Source organism: Tasmannia lanceolata, unplaced genomic scaffold (assembly GCF_043159265.1).
Source record: "Tasmannia lanceolata isolate RefF3 unplaced genomic scaffold, GAP_Taslan_0.1 ptg000015l, whole genome shotgun sequence".
NCBI classification, from domain to species: Eukaryota; Viridiplantae; Streptophyta; class Magnoliopsida; order Canellales; family Winteraceae; genus Tasmannia; species Tasmannia lanceolata.
Window position 1 is genome coordinate 58,332,698 of NW_027518692.1, and position 26,156 is coordinate 58,358,853.

A 26,156-nucleotide genomic window follows, 5' to 3' on the forward strand; every position below is an offset into this window, starting at 1 on the left:
CACTAGATCCAATACAGCAACTGATACAGCCACTACCAAGACATTGATATCCCTATCAAATTCAGATCTCACTAACGGTTCTGGATCATTAGTGATACAGCCACATCCCTCCGTTGCAAGCCAATCAGCAGCATCGTTTGCAAACCTTCAGAAATTATAGTTGCTATGTCCTACAGTCCCAGTGCCTTACTACTAGCCCAAGCTATAATGTTTATTGAATCGCCTTCTATAATCAAAGTGTCATGCCGTGAGATTCTAAGGGCATCATTTGCTTGGTTTTGAGCCAGCCTACTGTTCAGATAGGCACTGGAAATCTCACTTGACTGTACCATGAAGTGCTCTCCTGCCGTTGTGGATTGTTCGTTGTTTTTTCAAATAAATCTCAAGATTGTGGATCAGCTCTACCAGCTAAAGAGTATCATTTCCTTCATTATAGGTAAGTCTTCCCTTGTAACTTGTAAGCCCATCTGCTTCGAGTTGCTCTAAGAAAAACTTAGGCTTTGATGCGCAAGCACCTCCATACGAATCATATAATTTCCTCATTTTTATTAAGCAAGCAGGTATGGAGACCCTTAAAGTAAGCATGTCAGTTTGTCCTACCACGGTACAAATGCCAATAGCTATTGGTGTCAATACTAATTCCCTTTACTAATAGTGAAGTTCTTAGACTCGTTTCACAAATAGCCAGGTCTAGACTGTTCATATGGTGGGCTTAACATTCCGATCGGAACACTTCTGCCCAGATCTTAGCTACGGCCAGTTACAGGCATGGTTTTAAATTTCGGTAAAACCGAAACCGATAAAAATTCCGGCCAAAATTATAAGATTTTCACCGTTCAAACTGAAATTTCAAACCATGGTTACAGGTGGGCTGACCATGTGAAACAAGGAGGGACCCACTTGGATCAAAGGTTGGGCCCAGCTAGAGAGTTCTGTAAAATGTAACACAGAGCTTACACTGTCTGTAAAGACAATGCATATGAATCAAAGATTGAGAACATGCCTCAGAATTCTGCATTGATTTGTTGGCATTTTAATTTTATTTTCTTGTATATTTTCCGTATATATTTCCATCAGTACACGCTATTTAGTCAGCGTAGGCGGCACTTACCCGTTCCAGAACAAACTGTGCATTCTTCTGAATCACCAGCTACATGGCTCAAGCAGTACTTGATTCTGTCATTCATCACATCCTGCAAGACCCAGTTTTTATATTTTCATCATCAAAAAGGCATCTAAACATATGAGATCTTAACAAAGGAGGAGTTCAAATGCCAGAGATGGTTTCAATATTGAAGCAATTAACCAATAAAAGGAGCAATTCAGTATGCATTCATGCACCCATGGCTCCGCCAAAGAACCAGGATTCGGCCAAGGTGGGACCAAGGGCTAGGGGATTGTGGGCTATAGCTAGTGGGGTAGACTTTGAAAGGATAAGCTCAGAGAGGGGTGGTGGAGGGCTAGGATCATTTGGTTATAGATAGAAGGCATGAATCCTTGTCATCTAGTTGCACCATGATTGGCATCCCTTAATCCAACAACCTATATTGTTAATTCCAGAATAGAAAGAAGAAAATTGGACCAGCATTACCTAGAAATGAGGGTAACCAGAAAAAATATAGAGTCATGTGCACCAAAGCCAGATCCATGAGTATGTTATGGATTTATCTAATACCTAGATTTAGAGAATAGAAAAGTCTCAATTCTAAACTGGAATCAAAAGATATGTAGGAAATTAAAAATAAAGGAAATGCTCAAATATTAGAAAAATTAAGAACAACTAACTGAGAGGAAAAAGAAAAAGAAAGTATCGATAAAAAATGCCCATTGTGACAGGCATGTGCATGTATGCATGTTTATAAGTTTTTACATAGTTTTCATATGAAGTTCATGACTGCATACAAATGCATGGACAGAAAGAACAAAAACATCCTTACCACCATTAGATCATGGAGACCAAGAGGTGCTGTTACGAGATAGGAAACACCTGGATGGTCCTTTGCAGCTTCAGCTACTAAAGATGGGATATCCTGAAGCAAATAAATTAGAGATAGGATTCTAATAAATTTCCTTGCTTTGCTTCTATCTATTATGGCCATCAATCAAAACCAGATTCCACTCTCTCGAAGTTTTTGCATTTAAACATATCATGTTCACCTGGTGCCAATGTCTTCCAGGGAATAAAAAAAATGGACTGATTATAACCCGATCTGCCCCTTGTTGCACGCACGAATCAAATGCATCTTTGATTGATGGTTTTGCCAACTCCTAATTAGATTGAGAAAAAACACAATTTAGGTTTCCAATATACCAAAGGACAAAAACATGTTTAAATCACAAAGGAACAGTCAATATCAGAATGCACAAATACCAAGTTTGTGCGTCATACGCAAGCAAACAAATACAAGCAGTGTTTATAAACTTGATCTACAAGAACTAGCCCAAGGCAAATCGAGTTGACTTGGGTGAGTGCAAACAAATACAAGCAGTTTTTATAAACTTGAACTAATTCAAGAACTTGCCTAAGGCAAATCGAGTTGCTTGGGCGAGTTCATGATTGACCTGACAAGTTTTTAGGCATTGAGGACAGAGCAAATCAGCAAACTCTCTCTCTCTCTCTCTCTCTCTCTCTCTCTCTCTCTATATATATATATATATATATATATATATATATATATAGAGAGAGAGAGAGAGAGAGAGAGAGAGCCTATGTAAGGGCCTTTCAAATGAATGCTTCGATCATCCAACCCATGTGGGCCCACATGATTTTTAAAGGGGCAGTGCAGATAAGCTATCTGCGCTTGAGCGCAGAAACAGTTTTCCCAATTTTAAATCAAATATTTCAATGATTTCATCTATGAACTAAATAGTGAAAGTTAGAAATTTTAGCTTAAAAAATAACAAAAGCAACATTTTTTGCATTTAAGGTGCTATTTATTAAGAAAAAGGTGCTATTTATAAAACCATAACAGCAGCAAGCAATTGGTGGGAGGAGAGAATGAGGTCAAGATACAGGACCACGACACTAGTAGATGATTATGCTACTATAGTACTACGCTGAGTCAAAAGCTGTCATGAACTTCAACATCAAGCAAATTATTCAACAAAGTCACCAGGCATCCTAAATTCCTAGTTATGTTGTGTCATGAAATATTTTCTCACACCCGTCTCTACTGCAAACGAACCAAAAAGACAGAATTCCTTAAAGAATGGGAAGGCAACAGTCTTGCTTCTCAGCATGGGGAAGAAATGTCTAACCAAATGAGATCAATTAGCCTCAGGACGGCAGGAAGTCCAGCCCTGAGATACACTTGCTTCTCATACACCAGATCTTCAATAAAGAAGCAAAGAAGTCAATCTTGCCTATCACTGCCCAATAATTGACCATAAAAGAATTCAAATCCCAAAGTATTGAAAAAAACAGGGTAGATGGACCACTTTTGCCACAGATTTGCATTCAATTAGGCAAAAATCTAACAAAATATGAACTAGAAAATATCATATTCCCCTAGATAACCATTAATTGGCAGGACATAGATATATACTGACAGGGTTTTCTTAAGTTCTAATTTGTGTCTTTGATGCCTTCAAACTTTCAAAAGATTTTAACATATGTTTTTTATCCTTCGAGTGGAAATGGATACAATCTCATTCTACAAACAAGGAAAATCTCCTTATGTCTCAAACTAATCCATTATTACAGTTTACTGTCCCACATAAAGCAAACTTAGAGGTAGCTCGGAAAGAAAATGTCACCATATGAGCAGCTTCCACGATTGGGTATTTTGTTTTTTCTCTGAACATCGCTACAAACTCATCTGCAATTCCAAAAAAGTTATAGTTTGCAGCTCTACACACAATACTTCTGATCCATGAACCAAACAACCACAACAACCCAAGTAACTTCAAGCCTCATATAGAGCCTTAAATAATGCAGAGAAGAAGGATTTCATGAATGTAGAAAATTAAACTTACTAAGCATAAGATTGGATTCTTTCCGCCTGGATCCATGGTCAACAATGACTACACCATCTCCATCACCTACAGAGTGTCTCTCTCTTCTAAACCCTTCATTTCTAATACTCAAACATGATTTTGTTGAAAAAGGACTGCTTTTTGCAAAATTCCTCTGTAACTTCATGCTTTGGGGGTGAACCCATCTAGGGTTTCTGATATTTTCAGCAATTAAACTGCATGGTTATAGCAAAAATGAAACCATATGAAAATCACAGTTCAGGAAGCAAAAATTAAACTACATTACCATATTCAGGTACTATTCCAAAGACAAGAAGGGTTTCTACATTCCCATATTCAAGTACTGTTCCAAAGACAAGAACAGATGTAAAATCACATTCTGTACGGGAAGAGTCGCAAAGTGGTTTGATTTTGTAGGACTGTCTATAACTTCATGAAATTGGGGAAAAAATGGCTCAAATAAGTCCGGCAACAAAAGAAAGATTGGTCCCAATCAAAGGATTCTAACTTTTCTGTGTCAAATCTGGAATTTTACAAATTTGAAAAGCTAAAAATTATATATATCCCCTAATTAAAGTACATTATTATATAAAAAGGAAAAAATGAGAAAAAAATAAGACTTAGAAAGGGAAAATAAAAGCAAAAGACTCAAAATTCAAAAGTCACAATCAGAATGAAGCTTGACCTCATACAAAAGGAATAAAAAAATAAAAAATATAGACAATAATTCCCATGCATAAGCTTGCTTATCAAAACAACAAAGCAGACACGGAAAAATAAAATAAATCTAGTTAATTTAGTTAATAAGCATGATAACAAATCCAACTTTTTGTGCGACATTTCTGAAAAATGAAGAATTTAGTGGGAACATCTATCTAGGGTTTCTTCCAATAGCCTTGATTAAACTGCTTGATTATTGCAAAAAAACAAAGACAGTACAGTCGTGGAACAACAAAGCATTAGTATAAAAAAGAAATGGTTTGGCTTTGTTAAAATGATAACAATTTTAAAAAAATAAATCTTCAAACCTATGAAATCGGAGAGAAACATACATGATTTCTTGAATTCAGCCTTACAGTTCTTGAAGATCCAAAAAAGACAAACAGATGAATCAAATCCTAACAGATGAATGAAAAAAGCGAGAATAATAAAGAATATGATTTCGGTAATGAAGACATGAAAAGACTTTTTTTTTTTTTTTGCAAATTCAAGAGAGACCCATCCAATAGCTCTTTAGATTGTTCAGTTATAAGAGAAGCTACAGTAATAGCCAATTACAGGAAAATATGAGCAAATAAAAATAGAAAACATAATATAGATAGTTTTTCGAAAGAAATACCCGCCAACATTAACTTGGGAAGGAAGAGACAATGAATCCATAACCCTTCCCGGAGAGCAAGATTCTGATATGAGCACCGTATAGTATGTTAAACTCTTTTGTTGGGCAATTTCGTTCTACATGCACCATCACTACATAATAAATTTTTTTAGTGCTTCTTCAAAAGAATCGTGTTCGGTAAAATCACGTCCAATAATCAATTTTCTAGTTTTTATGTGTAAAATGACATTTGGTAGTGCCAAAAAATGAATTCTGGATTTTTTTCTGTGATATATATAAATCAAATCAATCAAATGTTGGTCCATCTATGGCACATTAGGCCAAAGAATTATGAAAAAACTACAAAGTCCCTATGAATATCAAATGGTCGTTTCGAGCATCTCTACCCAAAGAATCCAACAAGGAGAGTCATACAAATCATAAGACGTCAATTATATTTAAACATTATACATCTATTTAATTTAAACATAAGGTGTGCACAGGGTTTGTTAGATAAATGTATTAAAAATAGTTTTTTGCCAAAATCATAATTCAAAATGATTTGGAGCAACTGGTTTAATACAAGCTGAAATCTAGGACAAATTTAAACGGCAAAATCTGGGTAAGGGTTTACAACCGAAATGGGTAGTTTTACAAGTTACAAATTGGGCAAAAATCAATCGAAAAACTAGGGAGCAAGCCAGCACCTATCGCAAAATTTGTGTTGATATCAAGTTCAAAACAGGGCAAAAGCTAACGCATAATCTGCGACGAAATAAAGATAAAAAACAGAGCTTGAAATTAATTGAGCTCAGACACGAAATTTGGGCAGAAACCTAGCTAAATTCTGGGCAAGTTCAATACCTAATCTAGACAGAAATGAAGCTAAAATTTTAAGCAAAAAAACAAGCACGATATCTGGGTTGAAACAAGCAAAATGTTGAGGAAGTTCATGTAATTTTCCACCTCATATATTTCTGATTTATTATTGAAATGTAGATCGTGAGCATTATCTTTAGATCGAAAGAATACCTAAATTCTCCTAGCGAGAGAGAGAGGTAAACCCTAGTCCATACATTGGGAGTCGATTTCACGAAATCAGATCAATGAATAGAATCTAGAAATCCAAAAGAGAAAGAAGTAATTTAAGAAACCTTAGAAATCCAAAAGAGAAAGAAGTAACTTGAGAGAGGGATAATACCAGAAAGTAATGTAAGGTCTTCTGAAGAAGGTATTCCCATAAGCCATTATTATGTGAATGAATACCGAACGGGCTTCTTTTTTTCGGGGTTTTAAAGCAGAAAATCCAAATAAGCGTTTCATAGAATAGTTTTTGGGGCCTAGTAGGGTTTCAATTCTTCTTGAAAAAACGTAATTTTTAAAAAAAACCCATGAAAAAGAGTTAATAAAAAACTAAATAAAATTTTCCCTCTATCCAAACAGCCCAAGAGTTAGTTAAAAACTAAAGAAAATTTCCCCTCTATCCAAACAGCCCCGGGACTGTTTGCATAGAGGGAAAAAACTTTATTAGTTTTTTACTAACCCTTTTTTCATGGATTTTTTTTTCCAAAAAAAGAAATTACGTTTTCAAGAAGAATTAAAACCCTACTAGACCCCAAAAACTATTCTATGGAAAGATTATTTGGATTATCGGCTTAAAAATCCCGAAGAAAAGCTCGTTTAGTATTCATTCATATAATCATGGCTTATGGGAATGCCTTATTTCGCTCTTAAACTCTTCGATTTGTTCTCTCTCTCTCTCTCTCTCTCTCTCTCTCTCTCTCTCTCTCTCCATAATTCAGAAGACCTCAAATTACTTTATGGTATTGATCCCTCTCTCAAATTACTTCTTTCTCTTTTGTATTTCTAGGATTTCTCAAATTACTTCTTTCTCTTTTGGATTTCTACGGTTTCTAGATTCTATTCATCGATCTGATTTCGTGAAATCAATTTCCAACGTAAGGACTAGGGTTTACCTCTCTCTCTGTCTATCTCTTGAAGAATTTGGGTATTCTTTCGATCTGAAGATAGACGCTCACAACCTACATTTCAATAAAAAATCAGAAATATATGAGGTGAAAAATTACATGAACGTCCTCAATATTTAGCTTGTTTCTACCCAGATATCGTGCCTGGTTTTTGCTTAAAATTTTTTATTCATTTCTGTCTAGATAAGGTCTTGAATTTATTTAGCTAGGTTTCTGCCCAAATTTCGTGCTTGAGCTCGATTAATTTCGACTTCTGTTTTTATCTTTATTTCGTCACAGACTTTGTGTTAGCTTTTGCTCTATTTTGAGCTTGATATCAACACAAATTTTTGCTTGGTTTTTGCTTGATTTTTGCCAAATTTGTAACTTGTAAAACTACACAATTTCGGTTCTAAACCTACCCAAATTTTGCCTTTTAAAGTAGTCCCAGATTTTAACTTATATTAAACCAGTTGCTCCAAATCATTTTGAATTATGATTTTGTCAAAAACTATTTTTAATACATTTATCTAACAAATCCTGAGCATACCTTATGTTTGAATACAATAGACATCTTATGTTTAAACTGAATAGATCTATAATGTTTAAATATAATTGGTGTTTTATGTTGGGCTTTGATTTGTATGACTCCTGGTTGGATTCTTTGGGTAGAGATGCTCAAAACAGCCATTTGATATTTCGAGGGACTTTGTAGTTTTTTCATAATTATTTGGCCTAATGTGCCATAGATAGACCAACATTTAATTGATTTGATTTATATATACCACAGAAAGTCCAGAATCCATTTTTTGGCACTGCCAAATGCCATTCTACACGTAAAAACTAGAAAAATTGACTATCGGACGTGATTTTACTGAATGCGATTCTTTTGCAGGACCATTAAAAAATTCATTATATAGAGATAGTGCATCCAGAATGAAAACGCCCAACGAAAAGAGTTTAACATACGATACGGTGCTCATATCAAAATCTAGCTCTCCTGGGAGGGTTATGGATTCCTTGTCTCTTCCTTCTCAAGTTAACATTAGCGGGTATTTCTTTCGAAAAATCATATGTAGTAAGTCTCTATTTTTATTTGCTTATGTTTTTCTATAATTGGCTATTACTGTAGCTTCTCTTATAACTGAACAATCTAAAGAGTTGTTGGATGAGTCTTTCTTAAATTTGCAAAAAAAATTGTCTTTTCATGTCTTCATTACCGAAATCATATTCTTTAGGATTTTCTCACTTTTTTCATTCCTCTGTTAGGATTTGATTCATTTATTTGTCTTTTTTTTATCTTCAAAAACTGTAATAAGATTGAATTCAAGAAATTGTGTCTATTTCTCTCAGATTTCATAGGTTTGAAGATTTTTTTTTTAAATTGTTGTCATTTTAACAAAGTCAAACCATTTCTTTTTTATACTAATGCTTTGTTGTTCCACGATTGTACTGTCTTTGCTTTTTTGCAATAATCAAGCAATTTAATCAAGGTTATTGCAAGAAACCCTAGATAGTTGTTCCCACTAAATTCTTCATTTTCCAGAAATGTGGCACAAATAGTAGGATTTGCTATCATGCTTATTAACCAAAATAACTAGAATTATTTTATTTTCCCGTGTTTGCTTTGTTGTTTTGGATAAGCAAGCTTATGCATGGGAATTATTGTCTATATTTTTTATTTTTTTATTCATTTTGTATGAGGTCAAGCTTCATTCTGATTGTGACTTTTGACTTTTGAGTCTTTTGCTTTTATTTTCCCTTTCTAAGTCTTATTTTTTTATCATTTTTTCATTTTTATATGATAATGTACTTTAATTAGGGGATATATATAATTTTTAGCTTTTCAAATTTGTAAAATTCCAGATTTGACACAGAAAAGTTAGAATCCTTTGATTGGGACCGATCTTTTTTTGAAAAGTTAGAATCCTTTGATTGGGACCGATCTTTTTTTGTTGCCAGACTTATTTGAGCCATGTTTTTCCCCAATTTCATGAAGTCACAAACAGCTTACAAAATCAAACCACTTATACATAATGTGATTTTACATCTGTTCTTGTCTTTGGAACAATACTTTTTTTGAAAGATGACAATTTCATTAATATTAAACTAGCATTCGGGACCAGGGGTCCCTACCTGCGTTATATAGGTTAGAAGAAAAGAAAAAGCAGGTGTACGAAACATTACTAGCTTGGCATACCCCTACAAAATATTACAAAAGCAATCCCTTCATCCCTTCTTCCCTCAACTGGACCACCCTAAGAAAATTGGGAGACCTCTGTGTCCTTCCACACCTTTCCCTTTTGATATAATAACCAACAAACCATCCTGATCAAACGATTCTCAGGGGACAAACAAAATTCCTTCGAATGCAAATTAACAAGAAAAGTATCTTGAACAAAGATAAGGCGAAAGACTAAGTCTCTCAAGCCAAGGCTACCGAGATGTGTGCTTCAGGATTAGGTCAGCCAGTATCCATTCACTATTTGCATTGTAAGAGACTTTGGTGAACACCTCTACCATCTTTATCAAGAGTACCAGAATCATTTTGAAATTCCAAAGAAAGCCTCTAAAAACCACTTGGCAATGCCAAAACCAAAACTACTCATTGAAAGGAAGGACAATGGCTTTACCAGCCTCAACTTTCCTGAAAATTCCTTTCCATTATGTTTTCATTACTACTGTTTTATCCTCCATATCTTCCCTTACATTCTTATCTCGCTTCGGGCCGGAAAGCGATCATACAGGGTTGATACCCTCGGCCCTTTTTACCGCCTACTCCTCTCCACATCTCTGCTTTCCTGCAGAGATGTAATTGCCATAGTATAAAATAACTTTTTCGTAGCATCCAAATCTTCCTCATAATCAATTCCAAAGACATCTCCAATAGCTAGAAGTTCATCCATCTCCTCATCAGGAACGACTGCCTCCTTCAACTCCTGAGATTCTAAGGGGGGGGGGGGGGGGGGGGTTGCCTCCTACAATTCTTCATCCGTGCGTAAACGTTTTCGGATTTCCATATTTACCTAGATTCCTCAGAGTTCCTTTTGAGTTGTCTAACAATTTTTCCAGTCGAGCAATTTATGCTGCCCTAATCTCCTTCCATCGCTGACGACGGGCTTTTCGCTCGTCTGCTAGAGCCTTCTGAAAAAATTCCATTTTATAAATCTGAACAAAAACTTCCTAAGGATTAGACTTACCCGACATGAGGAGAAAACGCTCCCTTTTCATAGCATCCTGTTTAAATTGTTTCCATTGTTGCTTCACAATTTTCCTCGAGACTTCTTTAGGAGTCGGGCATACTTCCGATGCTAGCTGTTCATTGTATTCTAACTCCTGAAGGAACTGTAAATTGTCTACCTTGAAGGAAGTCGCCTCCCACATTCCTAGGGACAAAGAAGAAGACGGCATTGAAGAAGTAAGGGGCCTGAAAGGTTTATCAAAATCTTTCAAAAGGGTGCTAAACTTCGCAGCCAAGGAGTTGTTTTTTATGCCCTCTTTCTTATGAAAACCCAAAAGGTTTCTTTTAAAGAGAGATAACCCTCCTTTCGTGGCTGAAATATATTTTTTTCTCGGTTACTACTCCCTTCCCCTTATTATGAGGGCCAACTTTTGGGAGGTCAGAACTAGTCACAATTGCCTGGTCATTCGAAATTTTTGACTTCTTTTTCTTGTTCTTTCTAAAGTAGCAGTTTTTTATTTTGACAGCTTTTACTACTGCCACCAGATGAGGACTACCGTCAGAAATATCTTTTCTTATCCCTTTCCCCATAAAAATACTCTAGTTAGCTTTAGAGGCCATCTGACCTGTCTTTTCTTTTGTTCTGATCTCAGTCATTTCCGATGATGGGACTGAAAAATGCAAGGTTTTTGGATTAGTCACCAATCCCGAGGTTTCAGAAATTTCAAAATCGGGGGTAGGTAGGGCCAACGGCTGCTGTTCATTGGAAATGACCAAAGTACCCTCGAGCTCTACTGGAGAGGAGGATCCATTCATCGGCGATTCCACGGCTGGGGATAAGTCCTCAGGGGTTATTGCCTCCGAGGCCACCAGAGGGGCATCAGCTGGGGGCCCTGACTCCTTAAAGAGCTTCAAAGGCTCCTCCACCAGCCTGATTCCAATGGGATAAATCTTAGAATCTACAAGGATATTAATAAAGGAAGGCAAGCAGTTCCATAGAGGAGTTTATACTTTCACAGAAGCAAATTCCATGCAATGATCGTGGCTACCCGATAATTGAGATTCCAGGACCTGTCCAAAGTGTTGGCCCAACAAATCTACTATTGAGAGGGACCAGGCGTGAAGCGGGATATTGGAAAATCTCAGCCCCACGATCCTTGCACCAGTATTTAAGAATGGAGACCAAGGCTGAAGGGAGGCAAGATATCCTCCCAAAGCATCACCCCCTTTTCGAAGAATGGTGGTAGCTTGGTGTTGAGATTCAAAAGTGAATAGCATTGAGAGTGGGCTTAAACAGAAAGGCTTGCTCAGTTGTGGCAAACCCCATTATCTTTTTGCCCAGCACCAAATTTGCTCCACAAGGGCTCGGTCTCTCAAGGTGCCTATCAGACAGCTTTTCAGGGCTTGTTTTCTGTCATTAACTACCTCAATGGGTACAGAAATTGCTGGGTTGCACCACTAGAGGGCTCAGGGGTAAGATTATGAGGCATCTTTGGGACCCACATCTTGCCCAAATCTATCTTTCTTCCGAGATCAATTCTTAAACTAAACTTTGGTTCCAGGCATTTTCTACAGATATCCCTCAGACCAAAGTTAAAATAGAAACATTTTAAGCATTTCCAATCTCTGATATTATGCTTTGGATCAATCCGCCAGCCATTGGTGTTGTGGTTGTTAAATTCCAGACTTCTATGCATCGATCCTAGGTCCTCCTGGCTTCCAAGAGACCTGGAATAAGATCTTTGGGGAGCCCATGGAAGCTCTATATTTCCCCCTTGACTGATGAAGATCAAGGACTGTTGACAGCAGCTTTTGGATATGTTAAGGGTATAGAAAGCTTCTTGGGCTGAGTATCCACTATCCATAAGGTCTAGATAGGACGGGGATATCCATTCCAGGTTACAAAATGCCAATCTCATGTAAAACCTTCTAAATTAATCTCAATCTATACTCTATAGCCCTAAAAGGGGTCTTAATTGCCAATCTCATGTGAGGTAAAAATCTTCTTAATCTAAAAACTTCTACTTAAATATTGAAGCAATATTTATGGTGGGACAAATTAGACCAAAAAAAAGTGTATATTAAGAAGGATCCTAACATCTAAATTTACTCCTTGTTTTTAATTTAGCTCTCGATAAATTTGCCACTCAAATCTTTCCCCAAAAGAAACCTCCTTCTAAATTTCCTAACTATTGCCTTTCCGACAGAATTTTATTTTAATTCTTGCAATCCAAACAGGGCCTTAGTTACTCAACTCAAGAAGAAAAACATAAGCCTCTCTTTTTCGCTGCAACAGGATTGTCATCATCACATCTCAAACCTAAACTTCTAACTTTTTCAAGTAAGCCTAAACTTTAGTTTTCTAACAATTTCTACGCCTCTTGAAAACCCCATTTTCAAAATACCTCAAACCTGAGGTGGTCTTCTCCAAAAATCCCTTGACATTAACACCATACATATGCATCTACAAAGTAACCTGGCTGTCATTTTTGTCTTTCAGAGTTCCTACACAAAAACAGGTTTATAATCATAATGGAGAAAATGGAGAATCCAACAGACCAACATCTGCATTTTTAGTGTTTTCCGATTAGGAAACAAAAATCCAAAACAGTATTGAGTAACAAAATCAATTTTTCTTCTTTTTTTCTTTTTCTTTAAGCAAGTGTTCAATTTGTATTACAAAGAGTATACGAGTCATCTTCATCTTCACTTGGCAATTGGTTTCACTCCAATAACATTCGAACACATAACCACAAGCATGTATAAGAATTTCCTGATTAATCCCATCTGAAACAAGATGTAAAGACACAGGAGTTTCAGAGAGTTGAATTTGATTACTATGTGAAAGGTGGTAGTTTTCAGACCTTTGAAGACTATCATGGGTCAGGTATAACAGCTGAGGAAGGAAAGAACCTCATAAGGAAGCTTGAGAGAGACCAGATGCAAATGACACCAAGAAACTGAAGTACATTCAATAGAGTTCCGAGAGAAGTGTTTATCGCCAAGGTCTGTGATGTTGTCTCAGCTCCCCTCACTGAGAAGGATAGTGCCGTCACCAACTGGGCTGCTCTATTTAGCTGATGCAATCTATAAACCTGTCAAATTCAACAAAAGGTCTTCTCTTTTACAATGACATTAAAATACCAGAAAAGATAGAACAAGGATGTCAATACCAATCTTCTAACTAGCAATGGAAACAAATTCAGTAATTCTAACCTGCGTAAAAGTTTTTTTTTTCTGTTCATCTAGATAATAGAAAAGGGCAATTTCCAACCTATGTATGGCACAAAGAAACATAAAATAAAGGGCTTCATTTTTTATAAATAAAGTGGGAAAACATAGTAAATATACAATCCTAGGCAAGGACACCAGCCAAACCCAAAGTGAAAAGGCCAAATCAAAGAAGCCAAACTCTAATAGCCTATGGTTGAATCCATGAAAGGAAAATAATGCTTTTTTAATGGTAAAAAGGAAAATAATGTTTACTTCACTTGACCATCTAGTGAGCTTAGTAAGACCATGTGTTCGAGCCAACAAGCCAAAGCAATTGGTGATTAATAGAACTAGGATGCATACATGTATATCGGTGTTGGATCGAGCAAAGCCCAATTGGGTGACACTCCTTTACACACATTCTAAGGGAGATGATACTATGTGAAGCTCTTGCTTAGGATACTGCGAGCAAATACTACAAGAAGCCCTGTGACTAGGCCTACCCACACGGCGTCAACATGAACTGGACCACCATCCAGGATGTCCCAACCATGGTTGTAAATTTCGGTTTCGGCATCCATTTCGGCCTTGGCCGAAAACTGGTAATAATAAAAAAAATGTTATTTAATTACTTACCAAATTTCGACCTAAATTTCGGAATATTTATATATTTTTTTAACAAAAAATCAATTTCTCGAAATTTCGGCTGAAATTTAAAACCATGGTCCCACCTGCAAGTCATTACATAGAACTGAACATAGTTGTAAAGTTTTACCTGAAAGATAACGGGAATGACAGGCCAGGCGGGTGACTTTCGGTATCTCGCATACTGCTCGAATGCAAATTGAACGACAAGCCCGACCAAATATGGGGCAAGAGTTGCCGAAGCTGCAGGCCCAGTCCACGGCCAAACCAATCCCATTGTCACCAGAGGTATTATCAGACTTAGTACCAAGGTAGCCACAGAAGAGATGCGGTGTGCAATCCCGGTTCTTAATGGAGTGTTATTCTTAGGAGCTACCAGCTTAAGAGGTCTTTGTAAATGATCTATTAGCAAAACAAAGACCCCAACCCCACCATAGAAGAGAGCTTCTGTGAAAAACAATATGAGAAAATCTGCACAGGAAGAACACAGTGTGCTTCAATAAGCAATAATCCTGACGCAAAACCTCAACGACCATAAAGAGAAATATTAAGTGTAATAAACTAATTTGGGTTAAAATTTAAACAACGCAAGTGATAGAGCTTCAGTAGCAGTAATATGTTTGCATGTCTACATGAGAGAGAGAGAGAGAGAGAGAGAGAGAGAGAGATAAACATGAGGCGTGCTGGGTCAGTAAGGAGTGTCAATACGTGAAAGTGGGGCACCCATTAGAAGGAGATCCGAGTTACATAAAAGAAAAGGGAAAACTCAAAAGTCATAAGAGGTTAATGCCCATGAGTTGGAGAAAGAAAGAAAACACATATGAAGGGTCTATATAACATAAAAATAAACACACACACACATGCATGCACTTTTCCATTTTAAAAACCAAAAATCAAACAGTTATAATCATCGGTGCAAGGGTTGCTTGCAGTATGACCCATCCATAAATGAGCCTAAAATGAATGTATTTGAATCAATAAGGCCCCACTTGTACTTTTGCATGGGGCAAACATGTATCATAGTAAATCAGTAGGCCGAAACTGATCCAATAAAGCGCAAAGGAACAAAAAATAGTAAGCACATAAAGAGAACAAATGATTTACATGGTTCTGTGCAAAACCCTACATCCATGAGTGAGATCGCAATCTTCTACTATATGTTCTACTATATGAGAGAATAATATAAAATTACTCAGTGATTACTAATTAGTGTACTGACTACTTAGTATAGAGCCTAAAGATGCGATCAGTTCATGACAAAAATTCAATCACAACAGTTGCAGAGGAATCAATTTTCATATACAGAGAAGCATCAGAACCTACCTGTTAAAAGAGAGTCCTCAAATACAGTGGAAAGTATTCTCCGCAAGTAAAGTGATGGGAAAACCAAAGAGGCCACCAGGACTGCTGGGCCAATAAACCAGAGAAGGTTTGACTGATCCTTGCCTGGGCTAGATACAAGGATGTCATCTTGCTTTCCATATGGAATACCATAAAATGAGATGAGACCTGGTTTTCCTTCTGGTCTCTCTATGTGGAGATATGAATTGCTTTCAGGAGAGGCTTCTTCAGCAATATGATACGGCTTTTCTTGCTCCGAAGCAACTGAATTGAGCTCATCACATGGTGATTGATCTTCAGATATAGCGAAGAGAGTTAATTGCCTCTTCGGAAGTTCTCTCTTTGCCTTGGGTGCCACACGTATGAACTGGCTTGATTTGCCTACTACTGTAAAACCTAACATGTGAACCACCAGATAAAGAATAGTACATAAATTAGGTCTACAAAACAGCCATAGTTATATCCATTCCTAACAATTCACGACCGACTGAGAAAGATTTACCTTTAGCATTACTCAGACGCTTTAGCTGACCGCTCTGTCGTTCAAACAATCCCAATGATAAACTTAGCTGGACACCACCAAAAGAATGGTAATTACAACCCCAGTAAAGGAAAGTACAAATTTAGAGATTTTTTTTTTTGATATGTCAAATTTAGAGAATTTATTGGAATAACAAACATAGCAAAAAAGTTACAAACTTGGAGCTTTCTCAAAGGAACACATTCTGGAAGTGTTTATACAAATTGAAATCAATTCAGTAGAATAGTAAGAGATCACATCCAACACAACTATTTATGGGGAAGCAAATCGATCATCAGATATTGAGAGAAGTGTTGGAATATATTTATCGTATAGGGGCATTTCGGTCCTAAAAATATGGGGGAGCAAATCGATCATCAGATATTGAGAAAAGTGTTGGAATATATTTATCGTATAGGGGCATTTCTGTCCATCACTTTTTTAGTATATAAATATATCACAATGTGAGTGAGGTTGATTATTCCTCTTCTTCTTCTTTTTTGAAAAGTCTATTGAATGTACTTCAGTTTCTTGGTGTCATTTGCATCTGGTATCTCTCAAGCTTCCTTAAGTTCTTTCGTTTCTCAGCTATTATACCTGCCATGATAATCTCCAGGTTGATTATTCTCTCACCTCACAATGGGGGAGCAAATCGATCATAAGATATTGAGAAAAGTGTTGGAATATATTTATCGTATAGGGACATTTCTGTCCATCACATTTTTAGTATAGAAATATATCACATTGTGAGTGAGGTTGATTATTCTTTTTTTTGAAAAGTCTATTGAATGTACTTCAGTTTCTTGGTGTCATTTGCATCTGGTCTCTCTCAAGCTTCCTTATGAGGTTCTTTCCTTCTTCAGCTGTTATACCTGACCCATGATAGTCTTCAGGTTGATTATTCTCTCACCTCACAATTAAAAAAGAACAGTAAGAGATTACATCCAACACAACTATTTATGGGGGAGCAAATCGATCATCAGATATTTAGAAAAGTGTTGGAATATATTTATCGTATAGGGGCATTTCTGTCCATCACATTTTTAGTATATAAATATATCACATTGTGAGTGAGGTTGATTATTCTCTCACCTCATAATTCTAGTCTCTCTTCTTTCCTTCCTTTTTTTCCTTCTTCAACATTTTTTAGTATATAAATATCAGATTGTGTTCTATCTTCAACATTTTTTGTATATTTGGGTAGATCCATTTCTGTCCTATATGGACTGTTGTGCGGCCTTGTGTGGATTGGGCGCTGATTCGTACGGCTGCATCAATAATGCATGGTAGGTGGTTGTTGGTGTGCCTGAGTTACCTATTTTGTGTGTGGTAGGATCATAGCTGCATATTGGTGCTTGAGTGTAGTGTAGATGGATAATAAAAGTGATCCAAGATCTGGGATGTTATTTCCCTAAAACTATGTCAATATTCAGGTTACTCCCATTAAGCTTAATGATTGGAACTGTATTCAGTAGGCCAAGTCTGAACTATTGTCAGTAGGCCAAGTCTGTGGCGGCTTTCCTTTGGTAGCAAGGAAACTTGAAGTACCTTAAAGAGGAAAAAGCTGTCTCATATGTCCAATTTCTCTGTGGATTCAAGAAGATGCTCAAATTAATCACGAGTGTGGAATAGTATGGAGTCAAAAATTAATGGTAGTCTTATTTCTCTAGATACTACTAAACAAGTTTGGGAAATTGTCATGAATATGTATTTTGGGCCCACCAACATTACCCGAACAAATCAGTTTTCTCAACAAAATTTTATTCTACATTCTACAGTGGGTGAGCGGAACCTGGAAGAATATTATTCGGCAATGATGATATTTGTGAATATATATCAACTCATTACATCAGATTTATCAATGATGCAACGCCGGCAAGATAATTTAATCGGCATAATTTAATTGGGGCAGGCCTGATTCCTATCTGGTTTGAAATCGAAGAATGAACCTGTCTGGGCTAATATTCTCAGTAGTCCTGAACTTTCACCTTTATCAGATGTCTTTTCTAGACTCCAGAGTGCATCTATGTCTGAGTCTGGAGTTCACATTGTTGTGGGTCAATCTTCTTATGCCTGTTGCTGAGTCTCCGCATTTGACTATAGTGTCTACGGTCTCGAAGCCATCCGTCACATAAGCACATCCTCATAGGCATCAACCTCCATCCTGTGAAGTACCATTACCACCATCAACTTCAAAGCCTGCAGATCTTGTTTAATTAAGTTCTTTGCCATCTTCATCTTCTCTTTTGGTTCCTCCTCACTATGATCTTGATGTTTCTATTACCCAACCAAGGGCTAAATGTACATATAATTTAAAGTACACTACTTCATTCTATTTATAGGGTCGTTTCCTATGCCTCTTTGTCATCTTCTCTTTGTTGTTTTACTTTAGCACTGTCTTATTTGTCAATTCCTAAATCTGTGCAGGAAGATCTATCGAATCCTGAGTGGAGGACAGCAATGGATGTTGAGATACAGGCCCTCCGTAGCAATGATACTTGAGATCTTATTCCTCTTCCTTGTGGGAAGTCAGTTGTTGGGTGTCAGTGGATCTATACTGCCGAGTTTAATCTGGATGGTTCTATGAAAAGGTTGAAGGCACACATGTTTGCCAAAGGGTTCACTATGGGTTATAGTATTGACTATGTCAAGACTTTATCTCCAGCGGCTAAGATTGCTTCCACGCGGGTTGTTATTTCTCCTGACGCCAACCTTAGTTGGCTCCTTTATCAACTAAATGTAAAGAAAGCCTCCTTGCATGGTAGTTTCCAAGAAGAAGTGTATATAGAGAAAACTATGGGGTTTGTTGCTCGGGGGGAGTGTATGTCGGTTGAAGAAGCCCTATATAGCCTTATGCAGTCTCCACATACCTAGTTTGGTAAATTTAGTGATGTTGTGTTCGAATTTGGCACGAAGTGGTGCCTAAGGTTTCAAGTTTTGGTTTCAGTATGCATTTCAGTAATGTTGAAAATGAAAACATGTCGGTTTCAAATGGAAATTTCATTGAAAATCCTACAAAATTACGAAAATGTATGAAAACATATGCAAATGATGGATATTTAAGATGAAATTTCAGGAAGTGCTAGAATAAGCACAAATACATTAAAAAATCATCGCATAAGAAAAAATTCATTCATAATGATCATCGCATATGAAAAAAAAATCATTCATAATGATTTAACAACATCGACCACCTAGTGACATGCACGACAACGCATTTCTAATAATTTAGTGCATACAACGTTTCACATTTAATTTCATATAAATATTTATAAATAATAAAGACATTATATTTCACATGCAATTCTTATAAATATAATTATGTAGCACATACTATACTGGATACCATTAATATACTTATGGATTTGTTTCACTGTGAGTCTGTTTCGTATGTGTTTCAGTGGAGGTGAAAATGAAAAAAATTTGGTCATTCCACATCGGTTTCAATGAAAATTTAAAATTACAGCTATGCCATGCTGATTATTCTATCTTTGTTATGACTCAAAGACCGGGAAGATTATTCTACTGGTATATGTTGATAACATTGTCATTACGGGCATTGATGTATAGGAATTCAGAAGTTGAAGATATTTCACTAGAATAAGTTCAACACCAAAGAGTTGAGAAAAAAATTGATATTTTCTTGGCAATGAAGTTGCAAGGTCTAACTACAGGATTAATTTGTTACAGAGGAATTGTGGGTTAGATTTACCAGAGGAGACATGATTATTGAGCTCAAAACAAGTTCATCAGATTGGGTATCTCTTTTGCAGTGAGTTGTTAGCTAGATTGTGGAGTCATCAAAAGCTCCTCATTGAGAAGTTGTAGTGCCAGTCATGAGGTATCTAAAGAGAGCTCCCATACGTGGTTTGCTGTGCAAGGTTAATGGGCATTTACAAGTCACTGGTTATATTGATGCTGATTCAGCAGGCTCGCCTTACAATTGAAGATCTACTACTAGCCATTGCACCTTTGTCAGTCGCAACCTGGTGACATGAGGAATAAGAAACAAAGTGTGGTGGCTAGTTCAAGTGCAAACGCAGAGTATCGAGCTATGACTCATACTACGAGTGAGTTTACCTTTTTTTTACTGTTAAAAAAAGCATGAGTTGGGATTTCAAGTGAAGTTACCTATGCTTCTATTATGTGACGATCAAGTTGTTATGCATATAGCCTCCAATCCAATATTTCATAAACATACGAAGCATGTTGAACTGGACTGTTATATCGTGCAAGAGAAGGTTATGACTGGAGACATATCAACTCCATTTGTGAAGTCAGAGGATCAGTTAGCAGGTTCGTTTACAGTCATTGAGTCGAAGGCGTGTGGATACTATATGTACCGAGCTAGGATAAATTCTCCAACTTGAGAGGGAGTGTTGGAATATGTTTATAGTGTAGACTGTAGAGGCATTTCGACCCATGACATTTTTAGTACATAACACCTCACAATTCTATTCTCTCTTCTTTCCTTCATTTTCTATATTTCTTCTTCCTTTGGTTACTGCCTAATACACAATCATTCACAAAAAGTGTATACAATATTAGTATGTGATGTATTAATGTAGAGTCTCGATAATGAAAGGACTTAAATATTGAGAAAATTGAATCCACAAAGAGCACCAAAAGGTTTTAAGTATCATTTCCCAATAATCTTGCCGTATGTTTTTATAATATAATTTCAATTAATAGACCTGTCCCTTGCTTTAAATGTGGAAAATGAAAACAAAAAAAGGCAGTTTTTTAAAAAATGTGAGGAAGAACTTGAGGTTGGGAGTCATTTTTGAATTCAGAGTTAAGGTGGTATATCCCCCTTTTGTACTTTTTTTAATTTAAGGTGCCAGTCCGAGTTAAAAAAAAGAAGTTGTCCTTTGCTTTATTAACAACTTTAGCAAGGGTTTTCCTTAGCCCGAAGTGCCAATTTGCAGATGCATATCTTCAAGCAATTAAGAATTTGAGGAAGAAGGTACAATTTTCACCCGGTGCATAACATTAATCCGGTTCTATTATGTTACTTCTCAAGCCAAAGTTGCACTTTCACTCTGTATGTGGATGATCCAACAACAATTGAAGATTGAGTGTTCCATTTACAATGTAAAGAATCATCTTTCAAAAAAAAAGAATCATTTCAAAAAAGAAAAGAAAAAAAATAATCATCTTTGTGACAAATTAGACAATATGGACCAATAGAAATTGAAATGCTTCTAGGGGATAGGGTTTCACAAATGAAATGGTGACGGCTTGTATCTAAAAGGTGGTGGCTTTGAAGTAACTAGAATAATCTCCCTATTAGGTAAACCAAATGATGTTTACAGACTCGAGAGCTGTAATTCTTCAAAAAAAAAATACAGGACTCTCGAGCTGGGAATGCCACCATGTATGGGGACATATATAAATTGCTATTACCGGACCATGGAGGCTATGAAAGAAATGTTGCACATAAATTTATGCAAACACTTAAAGAGTGCATCTAGTTGCAGTTTAAATCGGCATACATCAAGTCCAGTCCTAACAGAAATAATAATACAAGTTCTTGTAATATATCTTGGGGAATGATACCCCCCCCCCCCCCCTCCTCTCTTACGTTATTCGTTAAGTCTTAAAGGCAAATTAAAACGTTAAAGGGGTGAATTTATCCTCAAGCAGAGAACCATTCTTACAGAAAGCGTTAAAGGAGAGGGGGGAGGGGGGAGGGGGGAGGGGGGAGGGGGGAATATCATTTCCCTATATCTTTTTAGGCATCAGGAATTCTGGATGAACAAACAGGTTGGATTGGAATTTCTTGCCATAAAAAACTGACAGCTCTTACCAACCCATTATTTCTTGTGGTAAATTAGTAAACTAGAAGAGCAAAAAAAAAAATTTGCCTGGAAAGATCAAAAGCCTCTGCTACAATGCAGTTAACAAAGAAAGTTGAAACAGGGTTCAATTTCCTATGAAGATGCTTTAACTCATAACTTTTACGATAAAAAGAGTGAGCCTTCAATGAATGAAGACAAAACAAAGAGACCGAATAGCAGATTTTTTTACTAGAGATGCGGTCAAAGAAAGGCATCAAGAGGTTAAGTGCATGGAAATGGATGATTGATATGCATCATCAAGATAGGGGAAGCATTGAAGTATTTATGAGTATGACAATCTTTTCTTATTAAGTCTCAAGTATAACATAGTTAGGTGTGGAGGAATTTCAGATACGGATTAGCTTTCCTCCATAATGGTGATCTACGTTCAGGTAGAAAGTGTGGTGTGATGACTTCCCTTTAGTAATAGGTATCTCCTCCACGGGGCCAAGTTAGCTGTGGAAAGGGGAGTATGTTAGCAATTTTCTTTCAAGAGAAACGGGGTAAGGTTAGGTGTAGTGTTATGAAGGAATCTCTGTTACATTGAGATTGAGGAGTTCATAGGCCTAGGTAATTAGAGGCAAATTAGATACCTAGGGCTGGAAGCGATAGAAGAACACGAATTTTGGAAACTGAGGTAGGAGATCAGTCCATCCCTTGAATCTTTTGTTTGTGCAGTGAACAGGAGATAGAAGGTCAGTGTATTGTAGGTGAGATTGGGACATGGGGGCAAATTGGTCATGGGATCTGGTACCATTACCAAATGGAACATAGGAAATTACAAGCAACTAGCTTTACACCATTAAGCTAAAAGTTAAAGGGAGTTATGGAACCTTGGACTTGGGGGGCCGCAATGTATGATTCACAGCACAAGGCTAACACAAATATGCCTGCCACTCTTCATATTCATACCTCAACACAAAAGCTTTTGGCAAAAAATTCGAAGTAAAATCTAAAAAAATAATTGAAATCCTATCATGCATTAATGATATAAACCCAAAAAAACTTTATCAAAATTGAAAACATTATTAGTGGAACCCAATCACGCATAGCTATCTAATCGAATACACAAGTTAAGCAGCAATGTTTACCATCCAACTACACAAATGCAAAACTAGACAAGTACTGAATAAATAAAAAATGTTTAAACATGATATGGATCTCTAAACCAAGTACTGAATGGCCCAGTTCAATAAATGTCCATTGCTAGATATGTAACCAACATGCCAAAAGCTCTAGAGCTGATGGAATGCGTTAGGCTAAGTCCTTTAAACATGTCCCATGCCAGGCTGAGCCCCACGCAATCTTATACCTAGGTAGGCCCTGCTTAGGATTTTAACATTCCACCATGCTTTTGCATCCGCTGTCCTCGGCGGCCCACTCTGTGTTGGCCCACTCTGTGGTAACTTCGTTGTAGCGGTTTTCACTCTAGCTTTTTACCGGGTAGTCCACTCCACAGGCTGCCCCTTCTGTGACTCAAATATGAGAAGTGGGGGCTGCTCTGATACCAAATGTTAGGAACCCAACCAACACGCCAAAAGCTCTGATACTACGTGTTAGGCTAAGCCCTTTAAACCTGTCTCATAGCATCTGGGTCCCACCTAGTCCCATACTAATGCGGTTGCTTAAGAGGGAAGAAGAAGAAAATTACAACTCAAGAACACAACAAGAAAAGAAGAAGAAAATGGGAGCAAAGCTCAACCCAATTGATATTCCATCAATTACATAAGTTAATCAACATCCAAAATCCCCTCTAAAGATGGTTTCTAACTCTTTAAATAAAAGAAAACCAAAGAAAATTCGTTCAAGATCCTCCACTAGCTAGCTTAGGGACTAACATAACATTAATTGCATTGGAACTCACTAACTTTGAGTGTTTTGGGAACCCACGGACACATTCCACAAAAACTGCCATAACTTTCTGCCCTCTTGTCCAATTTTCAAGCACAAATACTTGTTGGAAAGATCTCAAAGAGACCTACAACTTTGTAGTTTACCACTTTCCATAATTCTTCCATTTAGAAGCTCAAAAATCAGGTTCAAAACGGGCCAGCAACATTAATGAGGGACTGCACCTTGGAACTCCACCAAAACCACCTAGGCATGACATGGCTGCCATGTTGGCACTGCATCACATACCTAGGTGGAGGAAGAGGAATCCTCATTCCTCAATCCTCAGACCTCACACAAAGTATACAAGCATAGATGAAATCAATCAAAAAAAGAAAGAAAAAAAAATAGAAGGAAATAGGAATCTGAAGATTACCGGTGGTCGGTAACAGCGGACGACGGCCGCCGTGGCCGGTGAGGCGGTGAGTCGGTGACGGGCCAGCGGAGTCGAACAACTCTCGAACATCTCGAAGAAGTCTCTTCTCCAAAGGACCAAAACCCTAACGCGGTTCTGTAACTTTTACTCCAAGTCGATAAGAGTCGAATGGAATTTCGATTACCACCTTTTTCTACTGAGGACAGCCCACTAGGGCTTTACTCAACTCAAGCGTGTGTGTGTGTGTGGCAAGTGGCTGTCACAAGTTTAAAAAGGGGGTAAAAATACCATTTTACAGCTAATGAATGTGTTGTTGCCAATCAAAAAAATTAATAATGTGTTGTTACTAATTACTAATTCGGTTTGGAAAACCAATGTATAAAATCGAAACCGAAAACCGGAATATATTTTACACATACAAAAGTTTGGTTTTTCAGGTTAACCGATTTTTTTTTGGACATTAACTGAAACCGAAAACCGAAATTTAGCTGGATATAAAACCAAAACCGAAACCGAAACCGAATTGCAAAACAACCGAACCGAAATTACAATTTCGGTTCAAAATTTTTGATTATTTCGGTTATACCCGAATAATGCACACCCCTACATCTACCTAGGTATGGGGCTAGGTGGGACCCAACTGCTATGAGACAGGTTTGAAGGGCTTAGCCTAACACATATTATCAGATGTGGAGCTTTTGGCGTGTTGGTTGGGTTCCTAACATTTGGTATCATAGCAGCCCCCACGTCTCATATTTGAGTCACAGAAGGGGCAGCCTGTGGAGTGGACTACCCGGTAAAAAAGCTAAAGTAAAAGCCGCTACAATGAAGTTATCACGGAGTGGGCCAACACATAATGGGCCGTTGAGGGCGGCGGATGTGGAAGCATGGTGGAATGTTAAAATCCTAAGCAGGGCTTGCCTAGGTATGAGATTGGGTGGGACTTAGCCTGGCATGAGACATGTTTAAAGGGCTTAGCCTAACGCATTCCATCAGCTCTAGAGCTTTTGGCATATTGGTTACGTATCTAGCAATGGACATTTATTGAACAGGGCCATTCAGTACTTGGTTTAGATATCCATATCATGTTTAAACATTTTTTATTTATTTTCTACTCGTCTAGTTTTGCATCTGTGATTGTTGCTTAACTTGTGCATTCGATTAGATAGCTATGCGTGACTGCGGTTGCACTAATAATGTTTTCAATTTTGATAGTTTTTTGGGTTTATATTATTAATGCACGATAGGATGAATCTTTTAGATTTTACTTTGAATTTTTTGCCAAAAGCTTATGTGTTGAGGTAAGAATATAAAGAGCGGAAGGCATGTTAGAGTTAGCCCTGTGCTGTGAATCATACATTGCGGCGCCCCAACTCCAAGGTTCCATAACTCCCTTTAACTTTTAGCTTAATGCTGTAAAGCTAGTTGCTTGTAATTTTCTATGTCCCATTTGGTAATGGTACCAGATCGCATGACCAATTTGCCCCAATCTCACCTACAAGGCTACAATGCACCGACCTTCTATCTCCTGTTCCAAAATTCATGTTCTTCTATCACTTCCAGCCTTAGGTATCTAATTTGCCTATAATTACCTAGGCCTATGAACTCCTCAATCTCAATGTAACAGTGATTCCTTCACAACACAACACCTAACCTTACCCCGTGGAGGAGATGCCTATTACTAAAGGGAAGTCCCTATCTGAAATTCCTCCACACCTAACTATGTTATACTTGAGACTTAGTAAGAAAAGATTGTCATACTCATAAATACTTCAATGCTTCCCCTATCTTGACAATGCATATCAATCATCCATTCCATGCACTTAACCTCTTGATGCCTTTCTTTGACCGGCAAGTTCAAAGAAAGGGTGCTAACGCTTCTTTTTATTT

General features: G+C 37.2%; 1 protein-coding gene across 6 annotated transcripts; it reads right to left on the bottom strand.

Moving 5' to 3' along the window:
• Positions 1 to 772: 772 nt before the first annotated feature.
• On the bottom strand, positions 773 to 24,472 carry LOC143892674 (uncharacterized). Of its 6 annotated transcripts, none has more exons than XM_077397455.1 (11): positions 24,267 to 24,406; positions 19,873 to 20,146; positions 16,143 to 16,209; positions 15,623 to 16,027; positions 14,430 to 14,770; positions 13,355 to 13,536; positions 3,976 to 4,190; positions 3,757 to 3,818; positions 2,158 to 2,268; positions 1,938 to 2,030; positions 773 to 1,193 (listed from the first exon to the last, which is right to left on the bottom strand). In XM_077397455.1, exons 2-11 carry the CDS (start codon positions 19,882 to 19,884, stop codon positions 1,092 to 1,094), a joined length of 1,590 nt encoding a protein of 529 aa, XP_077253570.1. In that variant the 5' UTR covers positions 19,885 to 20,146; positions 24,267 to 24,406; the 3' UTR covers positions 773 to 1,091. The 6 variants fall into 6 exon arrangements, 5 of the variants coding, with proteins under 5 accessions (XP_077253570.1, XP_077253569.1, XP_077253568.1 ...); XM_077397454.1 differs by having other exon boundaries at positions 15,623 to 16,036; XM_077397453.1 differs by lacking the exon at positions 19,873 to 20,146 and having other exon boundaries at positions 24,267 to 24,472.
• Between the last annotated feature and the right edge of the window lie 1,684 nt (positions 24,473 to 26,156).

Excerpts from the sequence above, each read along its gene's own strand:
- LOC143892674 (XM_077397452.1), bottom strand. The coding sequence starts at position 24,356 with ATGTTCGAGAGTTGTTCGACTCCGCTGGCCCGTCACCGACTCACCGCC. Across the intron at positions 16,037-16,142 it reads GCGTCTGAGTAATGCTAAAG|GTTTTACAGTAGTAGGCAAA; the intron begins GTAAATCTTTCT and ends TTCACATGTTAG. Across the intron at positions 1,194-1,937 it reads GTCTCCATGATCTAATGGTG|GATGTGATGAATGACAGAAT; the intron begins GTAAGGATGTTT and ends TGGGTCTTGCAG.